The sequence below is a fragment of the Drosophila busckii genome, chromosome 3L (genome assembly GCF_011750605.1).
Source record: "Drosophila busckii strain San Diego stock center, stock number 13000-0081.31 chromosome 3L, ASM1175060v1, whole genome shotgun sequence".
NCBI classification, from domain to species: domain Eukaryota; kingdom Metazoa; phylum Arthropoda; class Insecta; order Diptera; family Drosophilidae; genus Drosophila; species Drosophila busckii.
In genome coordinates this window covers 6,398,430-6,426,299 of record NC_046606.1, presented here as the reverse complement: position 1 = coordinate 6,426,299, position 27,870 = coordinate 6,398,430, and the positions used below count along the sequence as shown (strand labels likewise).

General features: G+C 38.1%; 5 protein-coding genes and 1 long non-coding RNA gene across 8 annotated transcripts; 2 read left to right on the top strand and 4 right to left on the bottom strand.

Moving 5' to 3' along the window:
• Positions 1-476: 476 nt before the first annotated feature.
• LOC108600836 lies at positions 477-27,299 on the top strand. Of its 2 annotated transcripts, XR_004458844.1 has the most exons (5): positions 477-917; positions 974-1,661; positions 1,716-1,802; positions 10,592-10,710; positions 27,218-27,299. XR_004458844.1 is itself a non-coding variant. In XM_017988632.1 (4 exons), exons 1-3 carry the CDS (start codon positions 496-498, stop codon positions 1,776-1,778), a joined length of 1,173 nt encoding a protein of 390 aa, XP_017844121.1. In that variant the 5' UTR covers positions 477-495; the 3' UTR covers positions 1,779-1,802; positions 27,218-27,297. The 2 variants fall into 2 exon arrangements, 1 of the variants encoding a protein (XP_017844121.1); XM_017988632.1 differs by lacking the exon at positions 10,592-10,710 and having other exon boundaries at positions 27,218-27,297.
• LOC108600840 lies at positions 4,553-5,348 on the bottom strand. 2 transcript variants are annotated; one of them, XR_004458845.1, is made up of 5 exons: positions 5,270-5,348; positions 5,049-5,213; positions 4,895-4,996; positions 4,709-4,846; positions 4,553-4,665 (listed from the first exon to the last, which is right to left on the bottom strand). It is a non-coding gene; the product is annotated as an uncharacterized LOC108600840 (long non-coding RNA). The 2 variants fall into 2 exon arrangements; XR_004458846.1 differs by having other exon boundaries at positions 4,920-4,996.
• LOC108597991 (cuticle protein 16.5) lies at positions 8,713-9,360 on the bottom strand. The gene has a single exon (XM_017984607.1). The coding sequence runs from the start codon at positions 9,358-9,360 to the stop codon at positions 8,713-8,715; it is 648 nt and encodes a 215-aa protein (XP_017840096.1).
• Positions 11,072-11,702, top strand: LOC108600838 (cuticle protein 16.5). Its single transcript, XM_017988634.1, has one exon. The coding sequence runs from the start codon at positions 11,072-11,074 to the stop codon at positions 11,687-11,689; it is 618 nt and encodes a 205-aa protein (XP_017844123.1). The 3' UTR covers positions 11,690-11,702.
• LOC108600839 (maker659) lies at positions 15,522-16,042 on the bottom strand. Its single transcript, XM_017988635.1, has 2 exons — positions 15,800-16,042; positions 15,522-15,736 (listed from the first exon to the last, which is right to left on the bottom strand). Exons 1-2 carry the CDS (start codon positions 16,040-16,042, stop codon positions 15,662-15,664), a joined length of 318 nt encoding a protein of 105 aa, XP_017844124.1. The 3' UTR covers positions 15,522-15,661.
• LOC108600835 (pickpocket protein 28) lies at positions 24,399-26,478 on the bottom strand. Its single transcript, XM_017988630.1, has 4 exons — positions 25,907-26,478; positions 25,586-25,846; positions 25,327-25,531; positions 24,399-25,273 (listed from the first exon to the last, which is right to left on the bottom strand). The coding sequence occupies exons 1-4, from the start codon at positions 26,467-26,469 to the stop codon at positions 24,512-24,514; spliced, it is 1,791 nt and encodes a 596-aa protein (XP_017844119.1). The 5' UTR covers positions 26,470-26,478; the 3' UTR covers positions 24,399-24,511.
• Positions 27,300-27,870: the final 571 nt, after the last annotated feature.

Below are 27,870 nucleotides of genomic sequence, written 5' to 3'. Positions count from 1 at the left end.
TAATTGTCGGGGCTTTTGTTAAATTCTGACAGTGCTGCCAACTATTGATAAGGGGAAAAGGCTGTTTCTGGCTGGAAGAAAGGGCTAAAAAGGCTAACTCCGAGAAACAAAAAATCTGCAGTGAATAAATCTGCAATAAATTGGACAATTTGAGAAAAAGTTAAGCCAATGACCTTTTTTTTTAGTCATCGTCTTGCTAATATTAGTTATGAGACGCAAATTTCAGAACAAACACACACAACATCAACGGCAGATTGAAGAAGCTGCTTTAATTTTTTAAGCTTAAAATTTTTCCTGCTATTGACGGTTCAAAACTGCTAGCTCTGGCCGGTAAAAGGCTAAGTTGGCAGCACTGAACAATGGGCATCGCGCAATGTTCGATTCTGTTAAGGGTTGCTTTTAAGACTATCGATAACTGGCTTGAAACTGATGTTGTGCTTTATCGACAACTTTTAACTAACTTGTGCTGTATCTTTCAGCTAAAAACTACTCAAAATGCAGCAGCGCTACTTGACTTTAATGGACTTAAATGACGATTGCCTGGCACATATATTAAAACTACTGCCCAGCGTGGATCAATATAATTTTGGACAAACTTGTGTGCGGCTACGTGAGTTACTAAAGCAACGCGCATGCCAACTTTATCCAATATTTCAGCTGCAATGGAGTAGAAAGCTGACAAGCGAACAACAAATAATGTTAAAACTATTTCTAAACATTTACGAGCGACTACAGCAACTGGTGCTCGATGTTGATATGTCAAATGAGCTGTTGCTTGTGCGTTTGAGCAACATGCAGAATTTGGAAAGCTTTGCTATAAATGAAATTGCACATGACAAATGCAATGCTCGCATTTTTGAGGCATTGAACGCTTTGCCCAAGCTGCAAAGTATTTATGCGCAATGCAAAATAACAAAGTGAGTATTTGATATTATTGTTGATGCAGCTGCTAAACTTTATTAACTATTTGCAGAGCTATGGCCGCGAGTTTGATCAAACTTAAGCAGCTTAAGGAGCTACGCATACGCGGAAGCAGCTGCATCAAATTGCTTGTGGAAATTTGTAAATCAAACAGTGAGCTACGCGTTTTAACGCTAGGCAAGCAGCAAATGTCATTGCAGCTCATTGTGCCGCACTGCAAAGAGTTGCAGCAAATTGACTTTTCCATAAGCCATGCGGACTGCGACTATGCAGCGCTAGCTACGCTGCCCAAACTAAAAAAGATGTGCATACACTCGCAACACGCAAACTTAAGTTGGCGTCTGCGCGAACTCTTGAACGCATTGGCAGCAGCAACTCAACTAAGCTGCCTTAAACTGCAAACTAACATTGATCTGCAGCTGACCAGCAGTGTGTTAAAATTAAAGCATCTACGCGAATTGGAGCTGTACGTGGAGGAGAAATGTTGTATATCGCTACTAACTGCACTAAGTCAGCTCGAAAGATTACACATAAGATTGGATGGCTACCAGCATGGACAGGAGATCTTAAGTGTTGTAATGTCATGTCCAAAGCTGCAGCGCCTGGAGCTAAGAACAACTCAATACAGTCAGTTTGCATTAGATCTGATGCAAGTGCTCAGAGCAGTGCGCAGCCCAAAGCAACAGAAACCCTTGGAGTTGTATATTTGGCGTCTATTGGATGTGGGCTATGCAGTTAGCGTAAGTAGCGCGTGTAGCATAAAGAAGTAGTTAAACATTTGTTTTCGCTTTTAGTCAGACCTTTTTGATAGCGCCTACTGTACAGTGTTGACTAAATCATCGTCCTATGATTGGTAAGCGCTGGAAATGGTTCAATTATTGGTAAGTAAATGATTTTTTATTGAAATTACAAGTGATATTTTGGAATTTAATTTAAAATTCAAGAATTAATATCTGTGAGTGTAATAAATAAGTTATCGCTTTATTGATTTATCGATTTATTAATTAGTAATACTAAACGCAATTTATAAGCGAACTCAAAGAATTAAGCGTAATAAGCTATCGAGCTATCGATTAATTCTTTAACTTTTGCAAGCAAAATAATTGTCTTGTCTTGGTCTTTAAAATATAAAAACAAGGATAAACAAAAACTGCTTGTGGTAAAAGTCAGTTGACGCTTGATGTTGAAGCATTAAAATGAAACATTGCATAACAGTAAATTACAGGCAAGCTCGGTACGCGGAAATTGCATTATCAGCGTCAAAAGGCACAGACAGTAGCAGCAGCCACCACCAGCCACCCACCCCACCCATTTCGCTCTTTGTGCCCGCTGGCACTTTGGCACTTCCTCTGCGTCGAGACAATGACACAACGCCGCACAGAGAATGAGTTGTGATAGTATGAAAGTTTTTTTTTCTTGCAAAGGCAACGCGCATAATTACCAAGAGAAAGAGAGAAACAGAGCGTAGAAGACAGAGAGAGAGAGAGAGAGAGAGAGCGCACGAGACTATGAAGACTGATGAGCAGTTTATGACTTGACGCTTTTGCGTTGCATTTCATATAATGCTGCAACATTTGTAAATAGCAGTTAATAAGCAGTTGCAACTAAGTGGATTACTTATTGTTAGCCTCGCCCCCAACTCGCTCGCAGTTTCTATTAAATTTTAATTCAGGCACAAACGCAGCTGCCGCCTGCACTCGCATGTTATGTTTCCAATAAAGTTGAGTGCGTTGTGGCATAAATGTTATGCTCAAGCTCTTTAAAATCACTTTATTATGCATGCGTGCCAATGAGTCGAGTGTGGACACATTTGCTGCCAGCAGCGATAATTTATATGAAAAAATCGAACACGGCGGCAGCAGCGTTGGGGGTTGGTTGTTTGAAAAATCGTGCATAAGATTCCCCATTAAGTGTAAAATATTTCAATGATAAAATGTATATCGCCTACGTCTACTTACTGCTAAATATCTAACTGACAACAAGTGGCACACACACACACATACAAAAAACAGCTGCACAATTTCCGTTGAAAACTTTGTGTTCAAAGTTTTTGTGTGCAACTTTTGCTAGCTAGGCAAACAAACGACTGCCAAATACACTAACTAAGCAATAGTCAGCGCCTGCTCTTACACAATATTAAAAAATGTGTATATTATTAAATTTGTGTTACTGCGTCGTTGCAATTTGTCTACAACTTTTATTTTATACACTTACTTTAGCTAAAACTTTTGTGCCGCATGCATTTCAATTGCGTCGACATTTACATGCCAAGTCATTTGCTGCGGAGGCGCCGCCGCCAGAACTTTTGGCCGCCATTGTAGACTGTGTGTCTTACAACATCTCTTTGACTCTAATAGATTTTAATCAGCCGCTGGCTATGCCGCTGCCGTCCTGGACAATGACAAGGACAACATGTTGAACGTATTTTTCGTATCTTTTCTTTGGCTGCAACAATTGAAATTTTAGCGCTGATGAAAATTGCTGCAGGGGCAGCTTAAGACTTTAATTATGCGTTAGATTAAGAATAGCGCACAAACTGTAGCATACATTGTTGGGCACACTATTTTATTTGTTAGCTACTATAAACTGTAGCCTACTTTCTTGGGCACACAATTTTATTTGCCTGCCGACAGCTCAACTCTTAAAATAATGCGTGTATTTTTCCACACAATTTACTTGGCATAGCTGCCAGGCAGGCCTAATGAGGCACTTGGCTTGGCTAACGCCTTGGCTAAAGCTGTTGCATCATCTATCGCTTGTGCAACTTGCACTCTACAACATTTTAGCACTTTGACACGTTTGTCGTGTAAGTAGCAACAGACACGTATATATATTTTTTATTTACGTAATTGGCTGAGTGCTGAAGTGCGTTGGCTCTTGGCTGAGTGATGTGGCAGTCAGTTTATGGTTTGCCAGCCAGCCAAGCCAGCCAGCATTGGGGTTGCTTATATTTAATGGCCTTATCGGTATATGCATTATCATGGCCGCAGCAGCAGCAGCAGCAATCGCATCCGTTGCCGGCCATAAAATGACCCGCATTACACATTTAATTTTGTAGCTTGGCTCTTACTACGCAAAAGTGTGAAATATCATGGACAGCAGGCGCCAATAAAAGTGTCAAATGGAATGCGTATAATGAGCATGGAGTGAGACAAACAGACAGACAGACAGACAGTTGAAGTCCAATTGAATGTCAATGTCGCAGACTGTTTGTTTGACTTTTTAAATGCAAAGTGTTGTTATTTGTAGCTTTAGGTGTTAACATTGATAAAAGTCTTATTCTTCTCCTTTGCGTTGTCGCTCCAATCTCAAAAATAGCGGCACAGAAAATATAGCACAAAGTATCTGGAAAATTAAGCAAACTATAATAAAGCAAAGCTTTAGTTAGTGCAACTTACACTAGGCAGAAAGTTTAGCTGCATCCAAAGATTTCTCAATAGTTCTCCATCGTCTACAACAGTCGAATATACTGCCATATAAATCTTGGCCATAACATAGAACAAAAATGGTATAATAACCTGCAAATATTATTAAAAATATATATATATATATGTATATGTATATATGTTTACTTACATATAGCAAATATTTACTAAATTTGCATAGAACTAAAACCAAAATTAGTACGAGCGCAACTTTTGCAAAGCAATTTAAAGCTACTGAGGCATACATTGCAATTTGTAGATAATGCGCAGCTTTGTCTATATTATCCAGCACAAAATAGGAATCCACGCTGCTTAAGATCTGCTCCACATTATATAGTAAAGATATATCATGGCAAACTTACCATAGTTGCCAGACCAAAGCTAAACACATTGATCTTAAGCACTGTAATGGGTAAAAAGCACATTTATGCTTGTTGCGCAGCCTCGAAGGCTTGAGCTCGTGCTATAACCAAACTGAATAAGACAAATGTGTTGACAACCTGCAGGCAAAGTTATAGTAAATGTAAATTTAAAGGCGCGTTACTTACTGAAAAGCTAAAAGTTACTACAAACCAAGTGCTTGCTTCAGTGCTCAAGAACATCCAAAGCGCGCCCTTAGCAAAGCAGTAGATACAAACTACAGCAGCTAGCTAAAGTTTAAGAGTTTAAGACTTAGTTTGCGTTTAATATTAATTTGCTTACCACTATAAGCTTCACTATATATTGCGATAGCGCAACAAATATACCATAGAAAGTAATAAAAACTACAAAAAATGATGTGAAAACTATTGAAATAATTAATGTGCTTTGCGCTGAATATTTGAGATGTCTTTGCGCATCTATGACGATTTCAGCGCAGCAAAATGCCTGCAAATATTAAGAATTTTAGTTGAGTTGAGTTCAGTTTTGTTTAGCGCACTTACCGCTAGTAGTACTAATAATATAACAGCAACAATCTTACAGAAAAGCGGCGAGCACATGACAAGCAACTCAAATGCTGTTTTGTTTTTTTTTGACAAGTTTAGCAAGTGAAACACATTTATTTACAAGTGTTGGTTTTAAGTGGCCGCAGACATATGTGCAACAAGAACAAGAGCAGCAGCAGCAGCACCAGCAGCAATGACAACATTGTTGACAATTTCAAGTTGAACGCACAAAGCAGCTGTGTCAACCCACACACACACACCCAAGTTAACTTGGTTAAGCACTTGGCTCTGCTCTCTGCTCTGCTCTGCCTCTGCTTTGCTGGCTTGTCTGCCTTTTGCTTTGTAGCATCATCAAACCGCCCCCAACAGCACACACAACGTCTGCTAAAATAATCGCCACAATAATCTGTCAACGACAGCTGTTGATGTCATAAAAACCTTTTGAAGATGTTTAGCTGTTGTTGTTGTCACACACACACACACACACACACACACAGCAACAAGCTAATGATAATTTGCCACAATTTACACTCCCAACCCCAACTGACTGTGCGGCGATAAAATCATTGATAAAACCAAAAGCTAATTGAATGTTAATCGCTTAGCTCAGGTGACTGCAGCTAGAAAATTTACATAGCATAATGATAAATTAACAGTTTGCTCCCTTATTTTTTGTTCAGCATTAAACTTTTTAGTCGAAATGGTCCTTCGTTTAAAATACACGCACCCTAGTCAAATAGCCAGCTGAACTTTTGTTCTCTATGCCGCTGACATATCGCGATGTCCAGACAGCGCCGCAGTTTGTGCTTTTTATTCTTTGCGCTATTTGTGCGCTTCAGTTGTTTGTCAAAACAAGCCAAAGTCTGTTAAAGAAAGAATAATGAATAATATGCAAGACAAAAACTTAAAGCAGAAAAACAAATTTGTAAATACAACATTTTTTAAAACGAAATTAATTCAGTTTGAAGTGCTTTTTGGCAACAACACTCAATTGCTATGCAATTTATATTATTTTCAAATTTAAACTAAACTAAATGTAGAACAAAAGCTTAGAGAATATTTATTTATTTATTTATTTAATGTCAAGTATAGACAGTCCACGATAAATGAAAAGAATTACAAAAAATATTTAAAATTATTATTTTAAAATTATAATATAAATATAAAAATAGAAAACTGTTCTATACAACAATTGATAGATAATTTTATAATAATAATTTTAAATCATTTTGAATTTAATTTTAAATATTTTTTGTAATCAAGATTTAAGGCTTAAGCAATTATAACTGTTGCTAATTTATAATTTAAGGCCTTAAGCTTATTCAACAAAAATTGAAAGAATGACAGCATTTGGCAAATGATATTGTTTGCTATTTGTCGAATTCCCTTGACAAATAAACAATCAAATTAAAAGCTAAACAAGACTTGCACTTTAGATTGTTTTTTTTCTTTACATTACGCATACGCAAGCTGTGCCTAGGCAACTCAAACTGCATGTCTAGCTTGACAATTAGTCAATAATTTATTGCACATGCGAAAGCAAAGTAAGTGCAATTTAATTACAATTTGGCATAAGCGCAATTTCATAATTTAAATAAGCAGTGAGTGAGCAACTGAGACGAGAGAGTGAGTGAGCATTTTTCAGAGTACGACGACTGTTGGTGCAAGTATAATTAAATTATGAAAGGACATAAGACGCATAATAAGTCATAAATCAAATTTACCTATCCCAAGGGCAAAAGGCAGACAGGCAGGCTACAGACACGACGTATACGTAATATGAACACACACACATTTGGCTGTCTTGCTTGCACTTGCACTTCAGTCAGTTCAGACTGTTTGGTCTGTTTAGTAATTTGATGGACATTATGACGTCTCTGTCTCGACAAACAATTAGACAATTGATGCATCTGTGTCTAGTATTTGCCCAAAATGCCATTTGCTATTTGCTAAGAGACACAGAAAGAGAAAGAGAAAGAGAAAGAGAAAGAGAGAAGCGAGTTTTGTGCAATTCTCTGCAAATGCTGCTTGCTTGTTTTAGACAGTTGCATATTGTCACTGTTGCTGTTGCATGTTGCTGCTGCTGCTGTTGCAACTGCATTTTATGTGCTTATGTTGCTCATGTCAAGTCCAGACGCTGCTGTTGTTGTTGCTGCCTCTTGTCAGCTGCGTGCAATTGAAAAATTTGCTACAAACATGTAAATGTTGTGCGTGTAATGTATGCGTGTGTGTGTGTGTGTGTGTTTGGCATTTGCTGTTTGCCATGTTAGGCATTTAGCCCAAAATTCTATTGCATATGATTTGGCAAATTTTTAAGCTTCTCTCAGTTCACACGCGGTTTTTACTAATGCTTAATGCCAATTGTTTACTTTTTTAACTTATTTATGCTTTTGTTATGTAACCTTGTTTATTGTGCGGCTCAGTTTCAAGTTCGACAGTGCATCGTTAGCTTTCGATTGTAAAGAGATCAAGATTTATTTGTGGTTACTGTCATTAACTCGAGGTCTAAACAAAATTTGGCTTACACTGCGCACAATTTTATGACAATTTTATAATAAACAAAATAAGTTTTAACATGAATTTCAATGGAACTAAGCAGCAACATAAATTAATATGAAAGCGCGATTAAACGACTTTGAATATTGAAATTATATATTAAAGAATTTTGTTATTTAATAGTTAAATATTATATAATATTGCTCTACTTATAAAGCATTAAACATATTTTAGTTAATGCCTGAAATTTGTGAGCTTCTGATATTTACAGAGTCTTAAATGCATTTAAATTTATAATAAATATTTAATTAAATTAAAAAATAAACATTTTCAATTTACAATATATTTACAAAGTCTTAAATGCAGTTAGATTCATAATAAATATTTAATTATGCCACGAAATTAAAAACTAAATATTTTCAATACACAATTTAAGTAAACAAATCAATGCGAGACTTAATTGTTAACAATATTTAATTAATATTATTTATGCAAGTTAAACGACGATTTTGATTTCATAAGCGTCATCAAAATAAATGTAATTTATAATTTATTTTTTTTGATATATTTTGTTAAGTGCTTCCCTTTTATAAAATTGTGGGCCCAGCTAATGCGTTAATTACTCAACAATATTTATAACAAGTGCAAAATGTAAGCCAACAAACAAACATAACTGTAACGAATCGGCATTGGCAATGAGCAACGATTACGCAGACAATTTAATAGATCAAGTGGACAGAGGCAGCCGCAGGGGGCACCAGAGTTATGAGTTGAGCCAATTAACTGGACACGCCTACGCGAAGGCCAGACAATGAGCGAGCAGAAACCGGAATGAAAGCAAAACAGAGAGAGAGAGAGAGAGAGAGAGCGAGAGAGACAAACATTTGCAAACAAATATTGAACTTTATTGTTAACAATAACAAAAGCATTAACAAATTGGCAGCTTAGAAGCCCCAGTGGGTGCCAAAGCCATCGAAGCTCATGTGCGAGACGCTCTCGGCGGGAGAGTAGTGCACGGTTTGGGAGCTGCCGTAGCTGGAGACGCCCAGAGCGGGCGCATTGTGGCTGTAGGTGCTGGCGGCAGGGCCATGGCTCACTTGGGTGAGAGCTGGGGCGGCATAGGTCAGCGTCTTGGCTACAACAGGCGCAGCATAGGCAACAGCAGGAGCTGGGGCATAGCTCTTGGTAACAACCGGCGTCGAGTAAAGCGTCTTGGCCACCAGTGGAGCGGGTGCGGCTGCGGCATAAACAGTCTTGGCCACAACTGCAGCGGGAGCAGCATAGATGGCAGCAGCGGGCTGAAAGCTCTTGGTGACCGCCACGGGAGTCGCTTGAGTGTACAGTGGAGCGGCATAGCTGGTGGTCTTCACCGCTGGGGTATAGACGTTGTTTTGGATGCGTGTGTCTGTCTTGCGTACGCTCGAGTAGGGCGTGTCCACGGCCTTGGAGTAGCTGGACACGGTGCCGTCAAAGGAGCGCACCACATTCTGCTGCGTGGAGGCAACCGCATCCACCGAGGGATTGGCCAGCAGCACACCAGCCTGGGCGGTGGCCAGCACCACGCAGAGCGTAAACAAATAACGGAAAGCCATTGCTAAGTGAAGTTGGAAGTGAAGTTTCAGCTCGAACTGCTGACTTGCTACAAATTGTGCGGCGCTTTTATACGCCTCAAGCTTTAAGCCGCGACGCGTGCCGCGCCCAGCATGAGTTTCGCTTTCGCACTCCGCCTGCAGCCTCAAGCTCCATGTCAATTATTTGCAAGCTCATAAACGACGTAATTAGGTTTAGAGTGCCGCGCGACCCACGTGTAAAATTAATAACAATTTGCCAAAAAAACACAACAAAAAAAAAGTTATCAGTTGAGATATTGGTATCCCAAGTTGGCAACACAATTCAATTTGCAGTAGCTGCGCAAACTTTGGTAATTTCAATAAATATTCATCATGCGCCGCGTGGTACAACAACAAAGAATGAAACTTACAACGGCGGGAGTACAAAAATCATAAAGTAGAAGCTGCTAAATAAAAACAAAGCAAAAGTAACTTGGATTACATTACTTTTAGACACTCTGTAGTTCAATTGTTGCTAAAATATAGAAGCTATATAAGAAATTAAACAAATATTAGCTACAACAAATTAACTTTAAATAAATTAAGTATTAAGTATTGCAATGATAAGCAATCAGCTTAAATACAATTAGTAAGCCAACTTGCAATACATTTAAATTATAATACAATATTTTTATTTATAAGTTCTGAACTTAATATTAGTTGCCCATACATATTAAAACTGCATATAATGAATAAGGAATTAACTTTGTATTTTCATAAACTACGTCAAAGTCCCAACAATTCAGCTTAACAAGATTCAACGACTTTGAATATTGAAATTATATATCAAACAATTTTGTTATTGTATAGATACCTATTATATAATGTTGCTCTACTTATAAAGCATTAAACATATTTTAGTTAATGCCTGAAATTCAGTTCTTCATTAGTTGTGGTCAAAGTCCCAAACAGCAATGCAGCTTAACATTTGTTTGCTGTTTGTACTTTGAGTTTTTATAATGTTTTATTAATATATGCACATAAGTCTTAATCATTTGTATTTTTTACTTCCTTCATTGCAATAGTTGATGATTTTTTTTTTAGGTTTAAAAATGTAACAAATGCCAGTTGGATTATTTTGAAATTATTTGTTTGCTTCTGTTTTGATTTTAAAATATTTTTTCTTGTATTTTTGTTTCCAACATGTACTCGGTATAGAATATAGAATCACTTTTAACTACAATATTTCCCCACTCCTTCTCTCTCCTTGCAGCTGCTGCTAAGCAAGCTAAACTACCCGCTGCTTGAAAAGTATAGAACATCCCGCAGTTAGCAAAGAAGTTGACATTCATTTCATTGGGGTTGCTGGCAGAGGCAAAAGCAAAGCATTAGGTAAGTCTGCTGCTGCTTTTATTTTCTTCTATCTTTTGGCATATTTGCTGCTTGACTTGCAGTCAATTTAATGGAAAAATACGCGCAGGCTAAAATACAAAATAAAAACTTTTCTTTTTGTTTTGTTCGAGTGTGAAAATTTATGAGCTGCCAAATAGTTAGCGGGGGCAACTGAAGCGGAGTTGCGCGCGTTTTGAACCAGTTTTTGATTTGTTAAGTGCGGCTTAGGCCTCTAAGTAGATCTGTCACACTTGAGCAAGGTGACCCACAAATTAATTTTTGCACTATATAAAGCGCGCAGCGAGTCACAAATAGCAACAGTAACATTTGGTGTGCCCAACAAACAATTTTAATTCAAAAAATGGCATTCAAGTTTGTGATCCTTTCGTTGTGCGCTCTGCTGGGAGCTGCCAATGCTGGTTTGCTGGCTGCTGCGCCTCTCAGCTATGTAGCTGCTGCTCCTGTGGTGCACAAGCTGGCGCAGCCACATTACGATGCTGTGGGCACCACGCAGCAGGATGTGGTGCGCTCCTTTGGCGGCACCGTCTCCACCTACTCCAAGAATGTGGTCACACCCTACTCGAGCGTTAGCAAGATTGACTCACGCACCACCAACAATGTGTACACGCCCAAGACTGTCTACACCGCTGCTGCTGCTCCAGCTGTCTCCTATGCTGCTCCAGTTGTCACCAAGACTGTCTATGGCGCTGCTCCCGCGCTGACCAAGACTTATGCTGCTCCAGCTGTTTCCTATGCTGCGCCTGTGGCTCCCGTTGTGGCCAAGACTGTCTACAGCGCTGCTCCTGTCTACACCAAGAGCTATGCCGCTCCAGCAGTCAGCTATGCCGCTCCAGCTGTTGCTCCCGCTGTCGCCTATGCTGCTCCAGTTGCTGCTCCCGCTGCCTATGTGAAGTACTCCCCAGCTATTGGTGTTGCTCATGTTAGCTTCGATGGCTTTGGCTCTCACTGGGGCTATTAAGTCGTAAAATTGTTGGCAGCGCTTGTTGATTTATAAATAAAAATTTTGGATTTGCTATAACTAAATAACAATTTAATTTTTAAAATATCTTCTAGCCTTAGCTATGCTCAAGTCTTAGTTGCATATAAATTTGTCCCAACTTTAATGGAGCGTATGTGCGCCATAATTTAACAGTCCCCCACTCCGCCCCTTTTTTGCAAATATTTAGTGCAAAACTTTGCTGTTTGTTGAGTGCAAAAAAATTTGTTGCCCAAAGTTTAATGAGGCACATGAGCGAGCCACAATATAAAAAAAAAGGGTTTACAGTAGCCGCCATAAACTTTGACGTTGACCAAAGCGTTTTGCTTGTTGTTGTTGTTGTTGTTATTGTTATGGTTATGGCGAAGCTTTGGCTAAAGCATAAAGCGAGCTTAACTATGTGGGCAGCAGCCAAACTATTTGGCCCTAAAGTTGCCAACAGAATTTTGTATGCCGCATTTTCAAGTGTTTTTGGCAATTGTTTTATGGGCCATTTACATGGTCATGGCTTAAATCAATTGTAATAAGCATGACGACAGTTTTATATTTCAATGGAATTTTAAAAGCGAATATTATTGATATATTTTGGCAAGCTGCTAGCGTTAGTTAGCTTTAAAACTAGCGACTAATATGTATGATAAATTTAATATATATTAAACCTTTTAGAAATTTATAGCAAGTTGCAATTGAATCCTTTTGAAGTTTTAAACTTTTGTTTGACACTTAAACAATTCATTCTATGGCTTTGTTGCAACAATTTCTTTTATTTTCATATTAATATTTGCATTAAATTATTTATTTAGTTGCTTGCCGCATTGTTTACAATTTTATTGCTTAGGCTTACACATCAGCCAAATTTTCAGCTAGAGCACCCATCACTTGTTTATCAATGCATTTCTGCAATAAATATATAAATATATTATATGCTAACAAAATGAATGACTTTATGACTCACCGCACGGCCGTTACAATTTTTAATTTCCTCATATTTATCACTAGACATCAGTCTACGTTCGCTTGGTGCGTTATCATCTGTTAACCTGCGACTTTGCATCTCAGCTGAAGCATCTTCAGGTTCGCCACTCGGCTGAGCGTGCAGCGTTATCTTCAGTTTTCTAGCTTCAGTTTGCGCTAGAAGCAGCAGCAGCAGCAGCAGCGTTGTTACCAAGCTCAAGTTGCGCATGTTGATTGACTTACAGCTTTAGAGCTGGCTACGATTTTATAACTTAACGTATTGGATATGCTAAATTTTCGAAAACACTTCCGCGTGCTACTGCAGCAATCAATTCTGCATAGAAATTATATAAGCTATAGAATATCAAAGCGTTATACAGACAATAAAAATAAAATCTGTGTCTAGCTTATTGCAATTGTCCTTGAACAAGTTGCCGCTTGGCTTGCATTACATTTCTCTTTGCTTTGTTGATTTCTTTATTGGCTCATGCATATGCATGGTCCAAGCTACGAGCTGGCTAACCAGTCGTATACACAATGCACGAGTCGAGTGTTTATCCGCTATTGATTGCAAGCTATGTAAAATATGAGCAGTGTAAGTTGCCGGCCAGCACTTCCAATATTCAATTTGGCATTGCCAAAGCCCCAAACTCACAGCAAAAATAAGTGAATATAAATTCAAATACCCTTCTAGCCAATTTGTCTTGCCTGTGCCAAAATGCAAATGCAATTTAACGTTTCAAGCTTAAGCTACAGATTCTAGACCAGAATTCTCCAGAGAGTTGCGCAGACATGAGACATGATTAAAGCTGACAATGAAATAGACAAAGCACATTGCTTATAAAGATTTGTATATAAACAAAAAATATGTAAACAAGTTGAAATTTTAAATTAGCTAACTATTTAGTATAATCGAATCTGTTCCAACTAACAAATAGCAGTGAGAAGCTAATTAATTAATATATTCAAAGCCTTTTATTTTATTTATATATTTAGCTTGCATTTACTAAATATATTTTAAGCTATTGAAAATTAATTTTGTAACATAATTAATGCATTTTTAACATAGCGCTTATTAACTAGAAGAGTGTTAAATCAATCGTGTACTGCATTTGAATAACAAATAGCACAAGTTGCCAATTTAAATTAGCTAACTATTTAGTATAATCAAATCAGTTCCAACGTTAGTGCAGTGCTAAACTAAAATTTAATTAATCTATTCAAAACCTCTACATTTTTTATATGTTTAGCTTGCATTTACTAAATATTTTCTAATCTAGTCAAAATTAATTTTGCAGCATTTAAATTTGCATTTTAAAATAGACTAACATTCACTATAGACTAACATTCACTATAAGCTATACTTAATATATTTAAAACATTTTCATTTTTCATTAAATATATTCTAAGCTAACAGCACGAATTAATTTTGCAGCATTTAAATTTGCATGTTGAGCTACTGTTAATTGTTTGCTCAAGTTTGTTTGCCATTTATTATGCCATTTATTGTTTATTTAATGAGCTACCCTCGTATGCTGTCAGCTCTGCCAAGTCTGTTGAAATTATGGCTAATTGAATGGAATTTTTTAATCAAACAGTTGCCATTAATTACTGCTAAAAATTCTACCCGAGACCAAATAACAGACATTTTTTTTGTGCGACCGTCTCGAAATGAATGAAGAAGGCAGCAGCAGCAGCTTTGCTTAACAGACACTGGCCAATCCGCAAGCGTGTGTGTGTGTGTGTGTGTGTATGTGTGAATGCCAGGAGGCAACCACAAGCGCTGCGCAGAGTCGTAACCAGCAAAGCTGGGGAAAGCGCGCGCTGTGGCATTCAGCACAACTAAAAATCAAATTAGGTGCAAACGAGCAGCCGTCAGCGTTCCAGGGACGTTTTGGGGCTGAGGGCGTGGCGTACTGTAATGAATAATTTATAATGCACAAAACGCCGCGTATGCTTGTGTGTGTGTTTTTTTTTATTTTGCTTTTAGTTGAAATTAAAATTTTGTGGCTTGGCTTTATGCTAAATTAAAGCGCGCAGCATTTGATTTCAAGTTCTGTTACTTATGAATTTTTATAAGTATTTAACATAATAAAACGCATTATGTTTCTATACAACAGTTGATCAATGCACGGCTGTATAACAAAAACAAATATATTATAATAATTTAGTCACATAATTTGTAAGTTTACTTACCTGCGCACCGTTACATTTCTTCATTGAACGGTATACATAAGCAGGTAATAAATTTTTTGCCAGTACATTTGCTAGCAGAGAAAATGCTATAAACATAGTTAAAGCCTTCATGGCAAGTGTTTGATTGATTTGGCTGCAATAGACTCAGAGATTTGTTTATTTTTTTTTTAATAGATTTATTGCAGTTTGTCACAGTTTTGCTGATTTTCAATGTTGCTGCAGCCAAAACAAATTTAAGTTTGCCTCGCCTTTGTAGTTTTATTTAATAGATGCCTAACATACGCTGTTACGTCTAGCGCTGTTAAGTTTACAGACTTGATTGCCATTCTGATTTGTTCAGCTCTAATTCTGCTGAAAAAATTCAATTCGGTTGTTATGCTGGCACAATTAAAAAAAATTTATTTTTATTAATAATATTAAGCGAATAAGTAAATAATTTTAGAAATATTTAACTTTCAAGCTGTAACTTTGCCAAACTGAATGCGATTTCAGAGTTTCAAAACTCTTTGGGCTTTAAAAATTTTGAAAAAAAAATTCATTGTTGAAAAAAAAAATGTAAAAGAATTTCATCGCAACATTGTTTTTAATATTAAAACGAGCATAACGCAGCAATAAATTCAAGAAACGTTTGGTCAAATTTATTTTAAATTTAATTACATGCTTTAAAAAGTTAAATAAGTGTTTTGTCTTTTGAAACTGTTGAGACTTAACATAAACATTTTCTTTTTTATTTCAACTGCTAACAATTTTATTGCTTAAGCTATGGCAAAATTAGCAATGCCATAGAATTGTCTTTTTTTTTTTTTATTCCTTTGGTCTATACTTGTTTATCATAATATATTTCATAATGCTTTTCCACAATATTTGATCAATGCAAGCCTGAAATTGAAAGTATAAAATATTATATTATATTTTACAAAGTTGCCTAGCAATTAAACTTACTTTATCGCCGTTACATTTTTTAAATTTGGCGTATGAAGAATGTGCTAGTATTGGACGCTTTCCTTTTCTATCGAATAATTTACGCTGCTGCGGAATTACTGCGGGCTTAGCCACAGTTTGCCCATCAGCGTTTTTAACTGGTATTCCATCTTCGTCTATATTGGGCAGCCTTAGCGCAATCTCGTGCGAGGCCATTACAATTGCTAGCAGCGCAAAAGTTGTGGCTATAGTTAAGACTTTCATATCGAGTGTCTGATTGATTTGCTGAAATAGCAAACGAAGCCTTAAGCAAACTTTCTAAACTTAATGCAGTTTGTTATAGTTGTGCTTATTTAAATGTAACTAATTTAATTTGCCTGCGGCCATTATTAACAGCTGCACTAACAGCTTATTAACATACGCTGTTAATGGTTTAACATGCGCTGTTAAATGTCATTAGTTTAATTAAGCTGCTTTGAATTTTGTATAAAGCAACGCTAACCTAATTTTGAACTTTTAATTTCGCTGTTTTGTAATTGTTTAAATTAATTTAAATTTTGTATGCCTAGCAATATATTTAGCCAAGTTATGAACCATTAAGTGAACTACAAACTTAGTTTATTGCAATGAGCCATAGTTGTAACTATTTAAACAACAAATTTTATCAATCAATTGAACAGTAACATTAACAGCTTATTAACATACGCTGTTAATTGTTGCTGGGCCGCTAACATGCGCTGTTAAATGTTATTAGATTAATTAAGCTGCATTGAATTTCAAATTTTAAGCAACTCTAATTTAGTCAAATCAAATGTTTTGCATTGAATAACATTAGTTCACATTTTGTATATATTTAGCCAAGTTATGAACCATTGCGGAAGCTGTAAGTTTATTCCATAAGCCTCTTCACGCTATTGTACAATAGTCGATCAATGCAATTCTGAAATTTCCAGAGCAAAAATGTTATAATAAATTGCTAGAACTTTGTTAAACTAAACTTACCTTATTGCCATTGCAATGTGCGAATTTTTTGTAAATAGTTTTATGTTTATTTTTTGACTGGCGCCCTGCCAATTCGCTGTGAACGAGATCGTCTAATTTTTTGTAGCCCTCTGCAGGAAACAAATTAGTACTTGACGCGGGCCGTATCAATTTGCGTTGAGCTGTTTGAAGCGCAGTGGTAACTGGAACTCGAGTAGTGGAGCGTGTCGGTCTGAGATATATGTGAACCTCCTCAGCAGTCAATTGGCAAACAATTGCGAGCAGCGCAGATATTGAAATCAAAGTACGCATTTCAAATGCTTGCAATTAAATATTTAGTTAGTGTTTGAAGCTAAGTCTGGCCAAGTTATGATAGTAAAAATTATTTACAATTATTTACCAGCACATTTAAATTAACTGCAACCAATTGCATTTACTTTAACTAAAAGTTTAACATGCGCTGTTAAGTGAAGCAGACCAAACTGTAGCATAGGCGTCGCTTGAGCGGGGGGACTATGATAAATGTGCGTGTGGCGCGGTGTCAAGTGCACGCTCTTGTATTCAATTTGATATACAAACTGATTTATCGATGCAAAGGCAACTCAAGACGCTTGGGGTAGTTGCCTGTGTGCTAGACGATAAAAAATTACATACACTTGTTACTACTACTACTACTACTACGACGCGCACAGCGCTGCTAACAAGGTTAATTTGTAGCGATCGTAGACATACATACCCAACGCACTGTCATTTATCTTCGCTGTCAGCAGCGGCAGCGTCAAACTCTGAGCTGAACTGAACTGAGAGCTCTAATTTGAATTTAACAAGCTGCAGTGTCTCATGTGCGTCGCATGCTCAGTCAGTCAGTCAGTCATTCGCTCAGTTCTTCAGTCAATCAGCTTGCTTTGAAAAATTAAAAATTTATTGAACGACGCTGCTGTCAATCATCAGCGCCTTCATAACTGTTGTATGAGCAAAAGCTGAGAACGACTATTGAATATACTAAATAATAAAATAAATAAATAAATTATGTAAGTGAGCAAAAGCTTAGAACAACTATTGAATATACTAAATAATAAAATGCCAAGTAGCAAAAATATAAAAGGTATAAATTTAATAGCGTTTAAATTCACAATTTAAATAATAATAGTGGCCTAACCATATTAAAGGCTATTCGTTAATAAAAACTTTTGATTTTTATAATGCAAAAAATATCTACACAAGCTCAATAAAATACTCAATATTTAGCAAATTTATTTTGCAGAAAAAATAAAAAAATATAGAAGCTTTAGCTTACAGATATATTTATTTTTGTATTAAAAGTGATTAGCCAAGGAATTATTTAAAGCATTACGTTCTTATAATCCAATCAATATTTAATAATAAATTTCAATTTGCAATAGATTTGATTTATTTAGAACTAAATTGAAACACTTTTATATATAAACATATGCTGTTTTTTAAATGTTGCCAATGAAGCAAATTTCTAATAAGCTCAGCCAGTTATTTAATTTAATATTGCATGCTAAATTTCATATTTTGCGAAATCCTTATTCGCATATAAACTTATCGCTGCGACATAGAAAAATTGTTCATCATTTTTTATTGGAGTTTGACAATTTGCTTGGGCAAATCGAGCATGTCCTGTTTGATACCCTCAAGCAATAAACTCCCCAAGGACATGCACTTCATCAGCAATTTGTGTGTTGCCTGGCAATGTTTCAATTTCACTTGTTAGCTTGTCGTTTGCCTCCTTTTTTTTCAACGTCCTTTTTTTTAGCTAAAGCTCTGCACAATTGACAGCGACACTTTTATGGTTTTCTGATTGCAGCGCTCACTTTGTTTGTGCTGTTGGTTTGCAGCTTTAGTTTTAATTGCTTTGAAATTCTTAAGCAAATTTGCTGTCTGAGCTTGAATTGTTATTTTCCAGCACATTAGATAATAGTTTTTATTTTTATTTGGCATGCATAAAATTTTGTTGCATATTTTGTGGCGTCAAATGGCAGCCACAAAAATGAATGAAAATCGTAAAATGTGCGCAGACAGACACACACACAACGGACTGTGGCTAATAACGTATACGCCGGATATGCCGCAGACCAAAAAGCTCTACACAGCGTCTAAGTCAGCAGCAGCATCGAGAGTTTGTGTGTTTGGCATTTAAGTGCCGAAACGAGTAGTTTTGTCTAACATAACCTCAATTTGTTGCTGATGTGTGTGTGCTTGTGTGCTTGTCTGTCTGCTATTTCTTACAGTACGCTGCGCTACTTTTATTTTTCAATTTTTTTTTTTTTGCTCTCGACGCTGTGTAAATATTTGATTTTTGCATTAAAGTCAATTTGCTTTCATGATTCCGTAATTCATTGTTTACTCGCGCTAACTTCTATTACGCCTTCCGGGCAACACGCCCACACTTACAGCCACCCCCCTTCCCACTTGTGTTTAATTTTCTACATTTGCCGAGCAGCGTGCGCTTTTATTGTTTATTTTTCGACTCCCCCACACAGGCAAGCAGCTGCCTTCTGGCTGTGGCCTTAGCCAACCCTCAGCACACCTCTGCCACACCCACCACTCGATGCCCCCTGTGCGGCATTCCGCATTTCCGTTGCATTGCCACTAACACCAGACGCAGTGATATCCGCATCATCTTTGTTTGCTGCCCCAATCCCTAGCCCTAGCCCGACTTGGCTGCTCTGCTCTGCTCCACTGACTGTTTTAATATGCGCACTCAACGTTAGAAATTAAATCTGGCGCTCAAATGTTATTTGCGCTTTTCGTTTATTTATTTATTTATTATTTGCTTACGCGTCGTGCAGAGATTTTCACAAACAATGTCCTGGCTGGCTGGCTGGCTGGCGCTCGAGCTTAGCCCAGGCACAGTTTTCATTAGGTAATGCACAATACTTTTGTCTGTCCGGCTGTCGGTCTGTCTGTCTGGCTCTGTAGCTTTGTCTATATGTGTGCGAGTTATTTAATTTATGTTTTGTGGGCTTAGCTGGCTTAACTTAGTTATGGACACAGGACCAGTTGCTGCTGATGCTGCTGCTGTAGGCAATGAAATTTTCAAGAATATTTTGTTGCTACTTAAGTTTATAGCTGCGGCATTTATTTTGTTATGACTAAATTAAAAGAATATGTAACGTTTTATAGTTTTTAATTGAATACAACAGCGTAAACAAAAGTTGATTTTAAGTTAACTCCCAGTTTTATCTTCTAATGAGATCACGATGCGCGATTATTTCGGATCTCTTTAGGTGAGATGTTCTCTCAGCTTTTCGTGTGGTGTTGCCTTTTTACCAAAGACGCTGGGAGTGTTGACTCCAAAATTATTTTTATTAATTTGAATTAGCAACCGGCTGCTGATTTATGTCATTTAGTCTTGTCAAACTTGTGATTTGCTCAGTTAAAATGCAGCAACAAATACTAAAACAACAATAAATATTTTAACAACAGCAATTACAATAAGCTAAACTAACTTATAAGTGAATTTACAAGTCAAAATTAAAGTAACAACACTAAGTAGCAACAATAAGCAAAGCAAAAGCAACAATGCTATGCATACTTTCGCCATAGCAGGCAGCTTTCAGTTGTATACAATTTAGTTTGAGCTTGCACATGCAAAATGAATTTAGTGCTTCCAAAGCAATTGCATTAAGTATATGCTATTTACGCTTTAAGTTCTTGTAGAAAATAATTAATATAAAGGAATAAATTATGGATTTTTATCATTTATTCCTTTATATTAATTATTTATTATACCAATGAGTAAAAGAGTTTAATATTTTTGTTATTACTTTGAATTTCAGCGCTAAGTTGTGTTGAGTAGAAACAAAGCTGCGGCTGCTGGCCCTAATATTTTGCATAATTCACACACACACACGCATGCGATTAACTTTAATAGCAACTACTAATCCAACAAATCCTATTTAACAGCCATTTCACACGCTCATTAACATTTTATGTGCAGCTGCTGGCTTTAACCCGCAGCTCAATCAAAATGCGACCAAAAAGTCAAATCAATACGCCCGCAGCGGCAGACACAGTTAACACCCCACAGCATAGCCCAGCACAGCCCACTCCACTCCCACATTGGAGGCAGGTCGGTCTATGATTACGCGTAGATTATAAAAGCAGCGCGTCGCCTGCAATTTTAACGAGCTCTACGCAAGTTTTATCACCAGAGCAGGCAGCGCAGCAGGCAGGCGACAGTCGTCGTCGTCTATAGCTTCAGCTTAAGCTGCAGCTTCTCAGCTATGTATGAACGCATACTTGATGGCGTCGTAGTCATCGTCATCGTCATCATCAACAGGCGATGCTGCCAATGCAGTAAAAAAAAAAATAACAAGAATCTAATTTAGTGCGCGGTTTGCATACAAATTCCTTTAACAACAACAAATTGTGTGCGTGACAATGTGTGTAGATCAATAAGCCAAGCTATCAATATGTGTGCATGCACTGCAAGAAATTTTGTAGCTAAAATGCACACATATAAATTTTTAATTGTTATTTATTTAGCAACAAATTTTAGCTGCACAGTTCATTTTGCTTTACTAAGCTGGCACTGCTATACTTTTCGCTCAGTGTACTGCATATGTTTGCCTTGTCTTTTAGACACTTTGCCATTGAAGTCACGCTATACATTGATTTGCCATTTCGTATTTCAGCTTGCATTTTTTATTAATTGGAAAGTGGGAAAAATTTTTACACAAATGTGCAGAAATTTCCATAAAGCCAAAAAAAAAAAAATTTGAATTGCGCGCTGTCAAGCGATTTAATCAAACGCTAAAGAATTTTTGGTGTGCACCCAAAAGTTAGTCGAGTAAGTTTTTAATGACTTTTGCAAGTTGAGTTTGCTAGTTTCTAAAATCTGCAATTAGAGTTGCTTTTGTTGTTGTTGTTGTTGTTTTTTGCCAAACAGCTGTCTTAGTTTGTAAACGACTTTTGGCCTAGACACAACAAGCGAAACGCTAATCGCGTTACCTGCAAAGTTTTGCACGGCAGTCAATCGACTGAGCGAAATTCCACATACGCCACGTGTGACGGCATTCAAGTCATTTCCGCTCGACGTTGCTGCTGCTCTTGGCTTGTTGCTTGCCACAAAATGTGGCGCTGCAACGACTTCAATGCAAACACAACAAACATGTGTGGCAGCCAATGGCGACGCCGCGTTGCGCCTAAAACACCGGAAACCGGAAATTTAAAGCCATGCCCCAAGCAAATGCAATCCAAGTTGGCCCTGGCCAATGCCAAGCGACTGCCACTGCCACTGCGGACAGCTGCGATTTGTTGTTGTTGTTGTTGTTGTTGTGTTTGCAAAAGTTTAATTACAATTCAGCGCAAATTGCTGGCAAAAGTGCATAAAAGAAACTTTTTATTGATATTGTTATGCAGTTGGCTGCGACCCCGCGCAGGACTCGCTGTCGTTGTTGCTTTGTTGTTTATTTGTTTGTTTGTTTGTTTGTTTGTTGCCAATGTCAGTTGTCATGTTATCCTGCGAGTTAAACTCTGCGCCGTCTTTGTAATGCTCGCTGTCCATTGTGTGCGGCATTTAAATGCAAATTGATTACTGACATCTCATGCCCCAAAAGTTGACGAGAGTTGAGCTGAGTTGCTTTCAATGCTTAATAACCAATGTCACATTATGCGAGCCAGTCATACATATATTGATGCCCCGAGGGTTGTTCAATAGCTTGTTGTATTTAAAATGAAAGTAGAAATGTGCTTTGAATTCAAAATATTTATCAACTGATTGCTAGTTATAATTTAAATTTATAAATTCAGACTCTTCTTTAAAGTTAAGAACTCAAATTCCATTACCTGCTATATTCAAAAATATTTCAAAGTTAAACAACAGATTTTTTAATAACAAATAATATATTTATTTAAATTAGCGTTGGGCAAACATTTGATGCGCTTTTCTTTCTCATTCAAATCAAAGATAAATGTGTTTTAAATTAAAAATAATTATCAACTGTTTGAGAGTAAGAATTTTAATTTTGGCTCAGTTAACTGCAATTAAAAGGCGAGAATTAATTTGCATTCCATTAAAGAATTTTAAAGCTAAACAACATATTTTGTTTGAAATATTGTTTATATATTTTATATATTATATTTGTTCAAAAACATTAAAAATTAAACTCAATTCAACTGAATTACTGGAATCAAAGCTTATAGAAAGAAGAATATCTATAATATGCTATGTTAATATATTATTTAATTAAATGTAAGCAATATTGAGTCAACATATTAAATGTGTGAATTAAAAGAGAAAAGTTCTTAATAGTTAAATTATTTTAACAAAGATTTTTGAAAGAAATATATTTAATCTTAGCTCAAACTCAGCTTTAGTTAGTAGTAGTATACAAATTTATTTATTTTATATATTAGTATATATTAGTTGTATTAGTAATGTGCCTGAACTTGATATTGTGTGATTTGTAAAGACTTTAACTTGTTATTCAGTATGCTTAATTTAAAGTGAAAGCGAACATTTCTTTTTGAACTGCTTCACTAGCCCAGTTAGTGCTTTATAGCCATGCTATAGTGTCGGACGCGTCAGGCAGCCAATAAAAAAATGTCATAAATATGATTTTTATTTAAGCAACGAGTATATATATATATATCGAGTGTATGAATGAAATTGGCGTGCACGAATGCAACGCTGAAGTGGCAAGTGGCAAAGTGCTCACACACACAGTCAGACACACACACACACACATTGAGCCAACGCTTTTATGCCTGTTTGGCTGCTTGACAAGCGCAAAAGCCTTGCGGCGCCCCCGTCGCGTTGCTCTCTCTGTGTGTGTGTGTGTGTGTGTGTGGCAAGTGGCAGGCTGGCAACTTTTGCATTTGCCACATGTGCTGTGCTGTGCTGCATGCAGCACAAAAATGTTATTAGGTATGCAAATGTGTCAACTTTATTTGCAATTTTTCGACACATTTCGACACTTGTTGCCATAATGAACTCAACGCGCGCATGATTGTCTGCATGTGTGTGTGTGTGTGTGGCATGAATATTTTACTGAGCGCACACAACTGTTGCCGCAGCTAAAACATTGTTGCAACAATTGCGTGCTGCAGTTGCAAATTATATGTTAATAAACGCGCGTGTGGCAACAGCAAAATTGAATTCAACTAAATGTGCGCAGCTTTAAGTGTGTGCGTGCGTGTGTTCGTTTGTGTGTGTGTATCTAAGGGCTGCATAAATTGCAGCTATTGTTTAAATATTTGCCAACATAATTAACTTAATTCAATTGGTTTTCCATTAGAGGCAACTTCAGAGAGCTTTGCCTTTGTTTGTCTAGGCGCAAGGTACGAGTAGGCGCAAAGGCTGCAAGCAAACTCAATTGCCAGGACATGGCAGATGAGCTAGAGTCGCATCAAAGGATTGAGCTGCATAACATATGAGTCCAAAGACAAGTCTCTGCCTATTGACTTTGGTTCGAGGGCAAAGCGTGCGGAGCTGCAAATCACACACAATAAAATAATTGATTCCATTTCAAATGCACACACACGTACAAGACACACACACACATGCATTTAATAGATAGAGCAAGGCACGTTTGACTTTGACTTTGGGCCAGATGCGGGCGCTATCAACTCAAAATGCCCGAAAATCGACTTCATCTGCATGTTCTGCTGACTGTGCGTAGCGTATAAATTTATTTGCCTTTTGTTTGCTGTTTTAACAGAGTTAAGTAGAGCGAGAGCAACTAAGAGAGAGAGTGAGAGAGTGGCACTGCTTAATTGTCTTTAAGCCTCCTTGCTGGCAGCCAAGTGCAGCTCCTTGCGTGTCTTGCGACGCATACGCAAATTCGAAATTAAACGCACTGTGCAGAAATAAACGAGCTCCACTATGCTGAGCGTGGAGACGCCCATAAAGAGACCCAGCAAACCACCACAGTTGGCCAGAAAGTCGGTGGTGCCGTACAGCTCCGAGCGGCGTGAAGTTAGAAATTGCGCCTCTTTAAAGAAAATGGACACACGCGACATTTTCATGCCCTCGCGTTTGGCTTCAACGCTGTCCTTGCTCGCAACTGTCTTGTAGTCAAAGTCCGCCTGGGAGATCTCCGCTTCATAGGCAATGGATGTGCAGCTGGGCAGGCAGTTGCAATCGGTTTTGCCACGCGCGTTTATCTTCTCTGTAGACTGGCCCTGCTGAAACTCTTGCAACAGCAGCTTATCCTCCGCTTCGTTGTAGCACTTGAGCGAGTCTGCACCACAGACGGGCATATTCACATTACGTGGCATGGAGAACTTGACGCAGCCACATTTAGTCAGCGTATAATTAGCCAAGCACTCGAGCTCACAATTGGACTGCGAGTAAATGTTGAAGTAGCGTAGATTACGCTCCTTTTGGAAGAAGCATTGACGACGCTGTGGTTCGTAGTACTTCAAACCATCCGAAGTGGTGATTATCTTAGGACGTATGGAGATGAGCACCTCCTGATCGAAAGGTATGCGGAAATATTGACGCGTGACCTGAGCTACTTCACCTGGCGTATGCAGCAGTATCTAAAGAAAAGGAGGAATATGAGCTTTATGCTTTTGGCAGCGCCGCTACTAACCTTAAAACCCTGCACAGGACCGCGACACATATCATCGAAATCCACTTCCAAACCGCCTAAGAACAAGTACAAACCCGCCTTAGCACCCGGACCTAACACGCGATTCGGATAGGTTTCAGTATTAGCGCTAATGCTATAACCATCTTCCACATTCCATTCGGTAGCCAAGCGATTCTCCTCGCGAAATATAAAGTCGGGTATAATGCTGCCAAAGAGATAAATAAAGCAAGCTGCTCTGGAAGTTTAGCTAGCGACTTACCCTTCCGCACGAAAGATCTCCGCTGGACTCAACGAATTGAAGCTATAGCAAACGCCATCCTCTGTAACAAACTTGTGAAAGATTTCCTTGCAGTTTATAGGCGCATTGCGCCACTTGCAGTCCAAATACGTTTCATCGAACATGGGAGAAACATCGCTCAGCTCATCGATAATTTCAATGCCCTTGCGCACTTTATTGCCAACCGGAATGTCATACAAATGAGCATCGCACACTTGACTGACAGTGCCATAGATGGACTTTCTGCATAAACAACAAAACTTGCGTGTACTTTAAGCTGCTGCAACGTTAATGCCAACTTACTGTTTATCCGTCAGCTCAGATATGCCGCTTACATTATTCTGAAAGTCGCGAAATTGCCAATAGATGTCCGTAAAGTTGAAGGCGCGCTGTCTGGATTTGGTCTCGGGACAAACCGTAACCGAAGGAAAGGGTATCTGCCAAACGGGCGTTGATTTCTCCGCAAAACTTACAATCACCGGATTGTTATTCCATTTGTCCCAAATGTTCATTGTCAGCTTGAAGCAGGTGCAGATCGACAACAAGAACACGCTCACCCAGAACAGACGCTCCAGCCACGGACGCTTCTTCTCACCCAAATAGCGAATGCCATGTATAGTGCTGTAGTCGCAGTATTCGTGTATAATGGCCATGGCTGCTTGGAAGCCGCTGCCATATTTAATCTGCTGCTTGGTGTCCACTTCCTCCTCGCTGTCATCCGAGTTGGTATCGCGACAGGCCGAAGCCGTTTTGGCCATCAGCGCAGCGCGTTTCCATTGATGCGATGTAGCCAAGTTGAGCTGCGCTTGCTTGGGCACCTCGAGCCCAGTTATAGGCGTAGCCGGCTGTGTGCTTTGGCCACTCATGACGACGGCAACGTGTGGCAGCTGCAAGTTCACTAGACTTAATCAAGCGTGTGCGCTGCCAACTGTTCTCTTTTATATGAGAGACTACGTCGCGGACTTACGCGCGCGCGTTACTTATTACACCTTTGGGTTGGCAGCTGCTCCTTGGGGTGTTGCGCATTGCCTTAATTTTATGCGTAGGTCGCGCATCACGCATACGCCGTGTTGCATATGTAATATTTAGTTCACGCTAGTTTTCGGTGCCATTTCAATTAACTCACATGGCGTCATTTGCGCTTTCTCTCTCTCTCGCTCTCGTTCTCTGGGGGCAGTGCCTTGCTAAATGTTACCTATGGCTCAGCTACAGCACAAACTGGGCGCGGTCTGCTAATTAGCCGCTTGGCACTTTAAGCTGACCCAGCCTCAAAAAAATAGCTAAATAATTGAAACAGCCAGTGGCCTGTGGCAATGGCTGCTGCAACACCTTGCAGACCCTTAGACGCTACACTCATGGGCGTAGCCAGTTAAGAGTAAGGGGGCAAGAAACTTTAATCCTGTGCAAAGCAAAACAAAAGCCGTCGTCATTCGTTTGTTTTGACAAACATACGAAATTGCAATGAAATCGAACGTCATTTCGCTCAGTTGCAGCTTATCAAATATTGATATTTCATTGAGTTGTTTGCTTACTCTTTTGCTCATAGCTTGGCTTTTATTCATTTTATTTTTACTCTTTGCCAATAATTTTAATATTTCTCTTTTTTATTTACAGCACCATGTGTTTGTTACTGCAGCGACCATGACCAATAGCAACAGCGATAACTGCCCAGTCCTTCTTGAATGGATGCTGAAACAATTGTTTTTATTTAATTATATGTATACATCTGTAAATTGCTTCTATAATTTATTAATAATTAACTTTGTCAGCTATAAGCAACAATTTGTTTCTTTATTTATATTTACTAAATTTTTTATTTTGTGCATTAAATGTAAATAGTACATCCTAAAAGATGGCATTTTCTTATCTCGCAACAACAATATTGATCCGCCGCCAAGAAAGAATGCCCTGCTCTGTTAAGTTCATTGCCTAAGTCATTTTTATTTACATCGATCATCTCGAAAGTATGCAACAGTTTGCAGCTACTTAGCACGGGCAATGCTCTAGAGAAAATTGGCTATAGCTCGGCCATATCCTGCCGCATTTTCAACATTTCTAGTTTGGGACACTCACAGGACGAAACTCTACCGATCTGCATCAAAAAAATATGGGGTCATCTAATTGTCCATTAACTTAGAAATTTTCAGCTCCAGGCCGCGAGGAAGGTGGCCAAAATCACAAAATGGTCATTATCTCCGCAACTACGAGGACTACCCGGATGTCCTTTGGTCAGTTGATAGTCCTTTTAAAGCAACATCGTTTGGCAC

Coding starts and splice junctions, on each gene's coding strand:
- LOC108600836 (XM_017988632.1), top strand. CDS start 496: ATGCAGCAGCGCTACTTGACTTTAATGGACTTAAATGACGATTGCCTG. Junction 918..973: donor GCGCAATGCAAAATAACAAA/GTGAGTATTTGA, acceptor AACTATTTGCAG/AGCTATGGCCGCGAGTTTGA. Junction 1,662..1,715: donor ATGTGGGCTATGCAGTTAGC/GTAAGTAGCGCG, acceptor TTTCGCTTTTAG/TCAGACCTTTTTGATAGCGC.
- LOC108597991 (XM_017984607.1), bottom strand. CDS start 9,360: ATGGCTTTCCGTTATTTGTTTACGCTCTGCGTGGTGCTGGCCACCGCC.
- LOC108600838 (XM_017988634.1), top strand. CDS start 11,072: ATGGCATTCAAGTTTGTGATCCTTTCGTTGTGCGCTCTGCTGGGAGCT.
- LOC108600839 (XM_017988635.1), bottom strand. CDS start 16,042: ATGAAAGTCTTAACTATAGCCACAACTTTTGCGCTGCTAGCAATTGTA. Junction 15,737..15,799: donor AAAAATGTAACGGCGATAAA/GTAAGTTTAATT, acceptor TTTCAATTTCAG/GCTTGCATTGATCAAATATT.
- LOC108600835 (XM_017988630.1), bottom strand. CDS start 26,469: ATGAGTGGCCAAAGCACACAGCCGGCTACGCCTATAACTGGGCTCGAG. Junction 25,847..25,906: donor TCTGAGCTGACGGATAAACA/GTAAGTTGGCAT, acceptor TTGTTTATGCAG/AAAGTCCATCTATGGCACTG. Junction 25,532..25,585: donor GAGATCTTTCGTGCGGAAGG/GTAAGTCGCTAG, acceptor TCTCTTTGGCAG/CATTATACCCGACTTTATAT.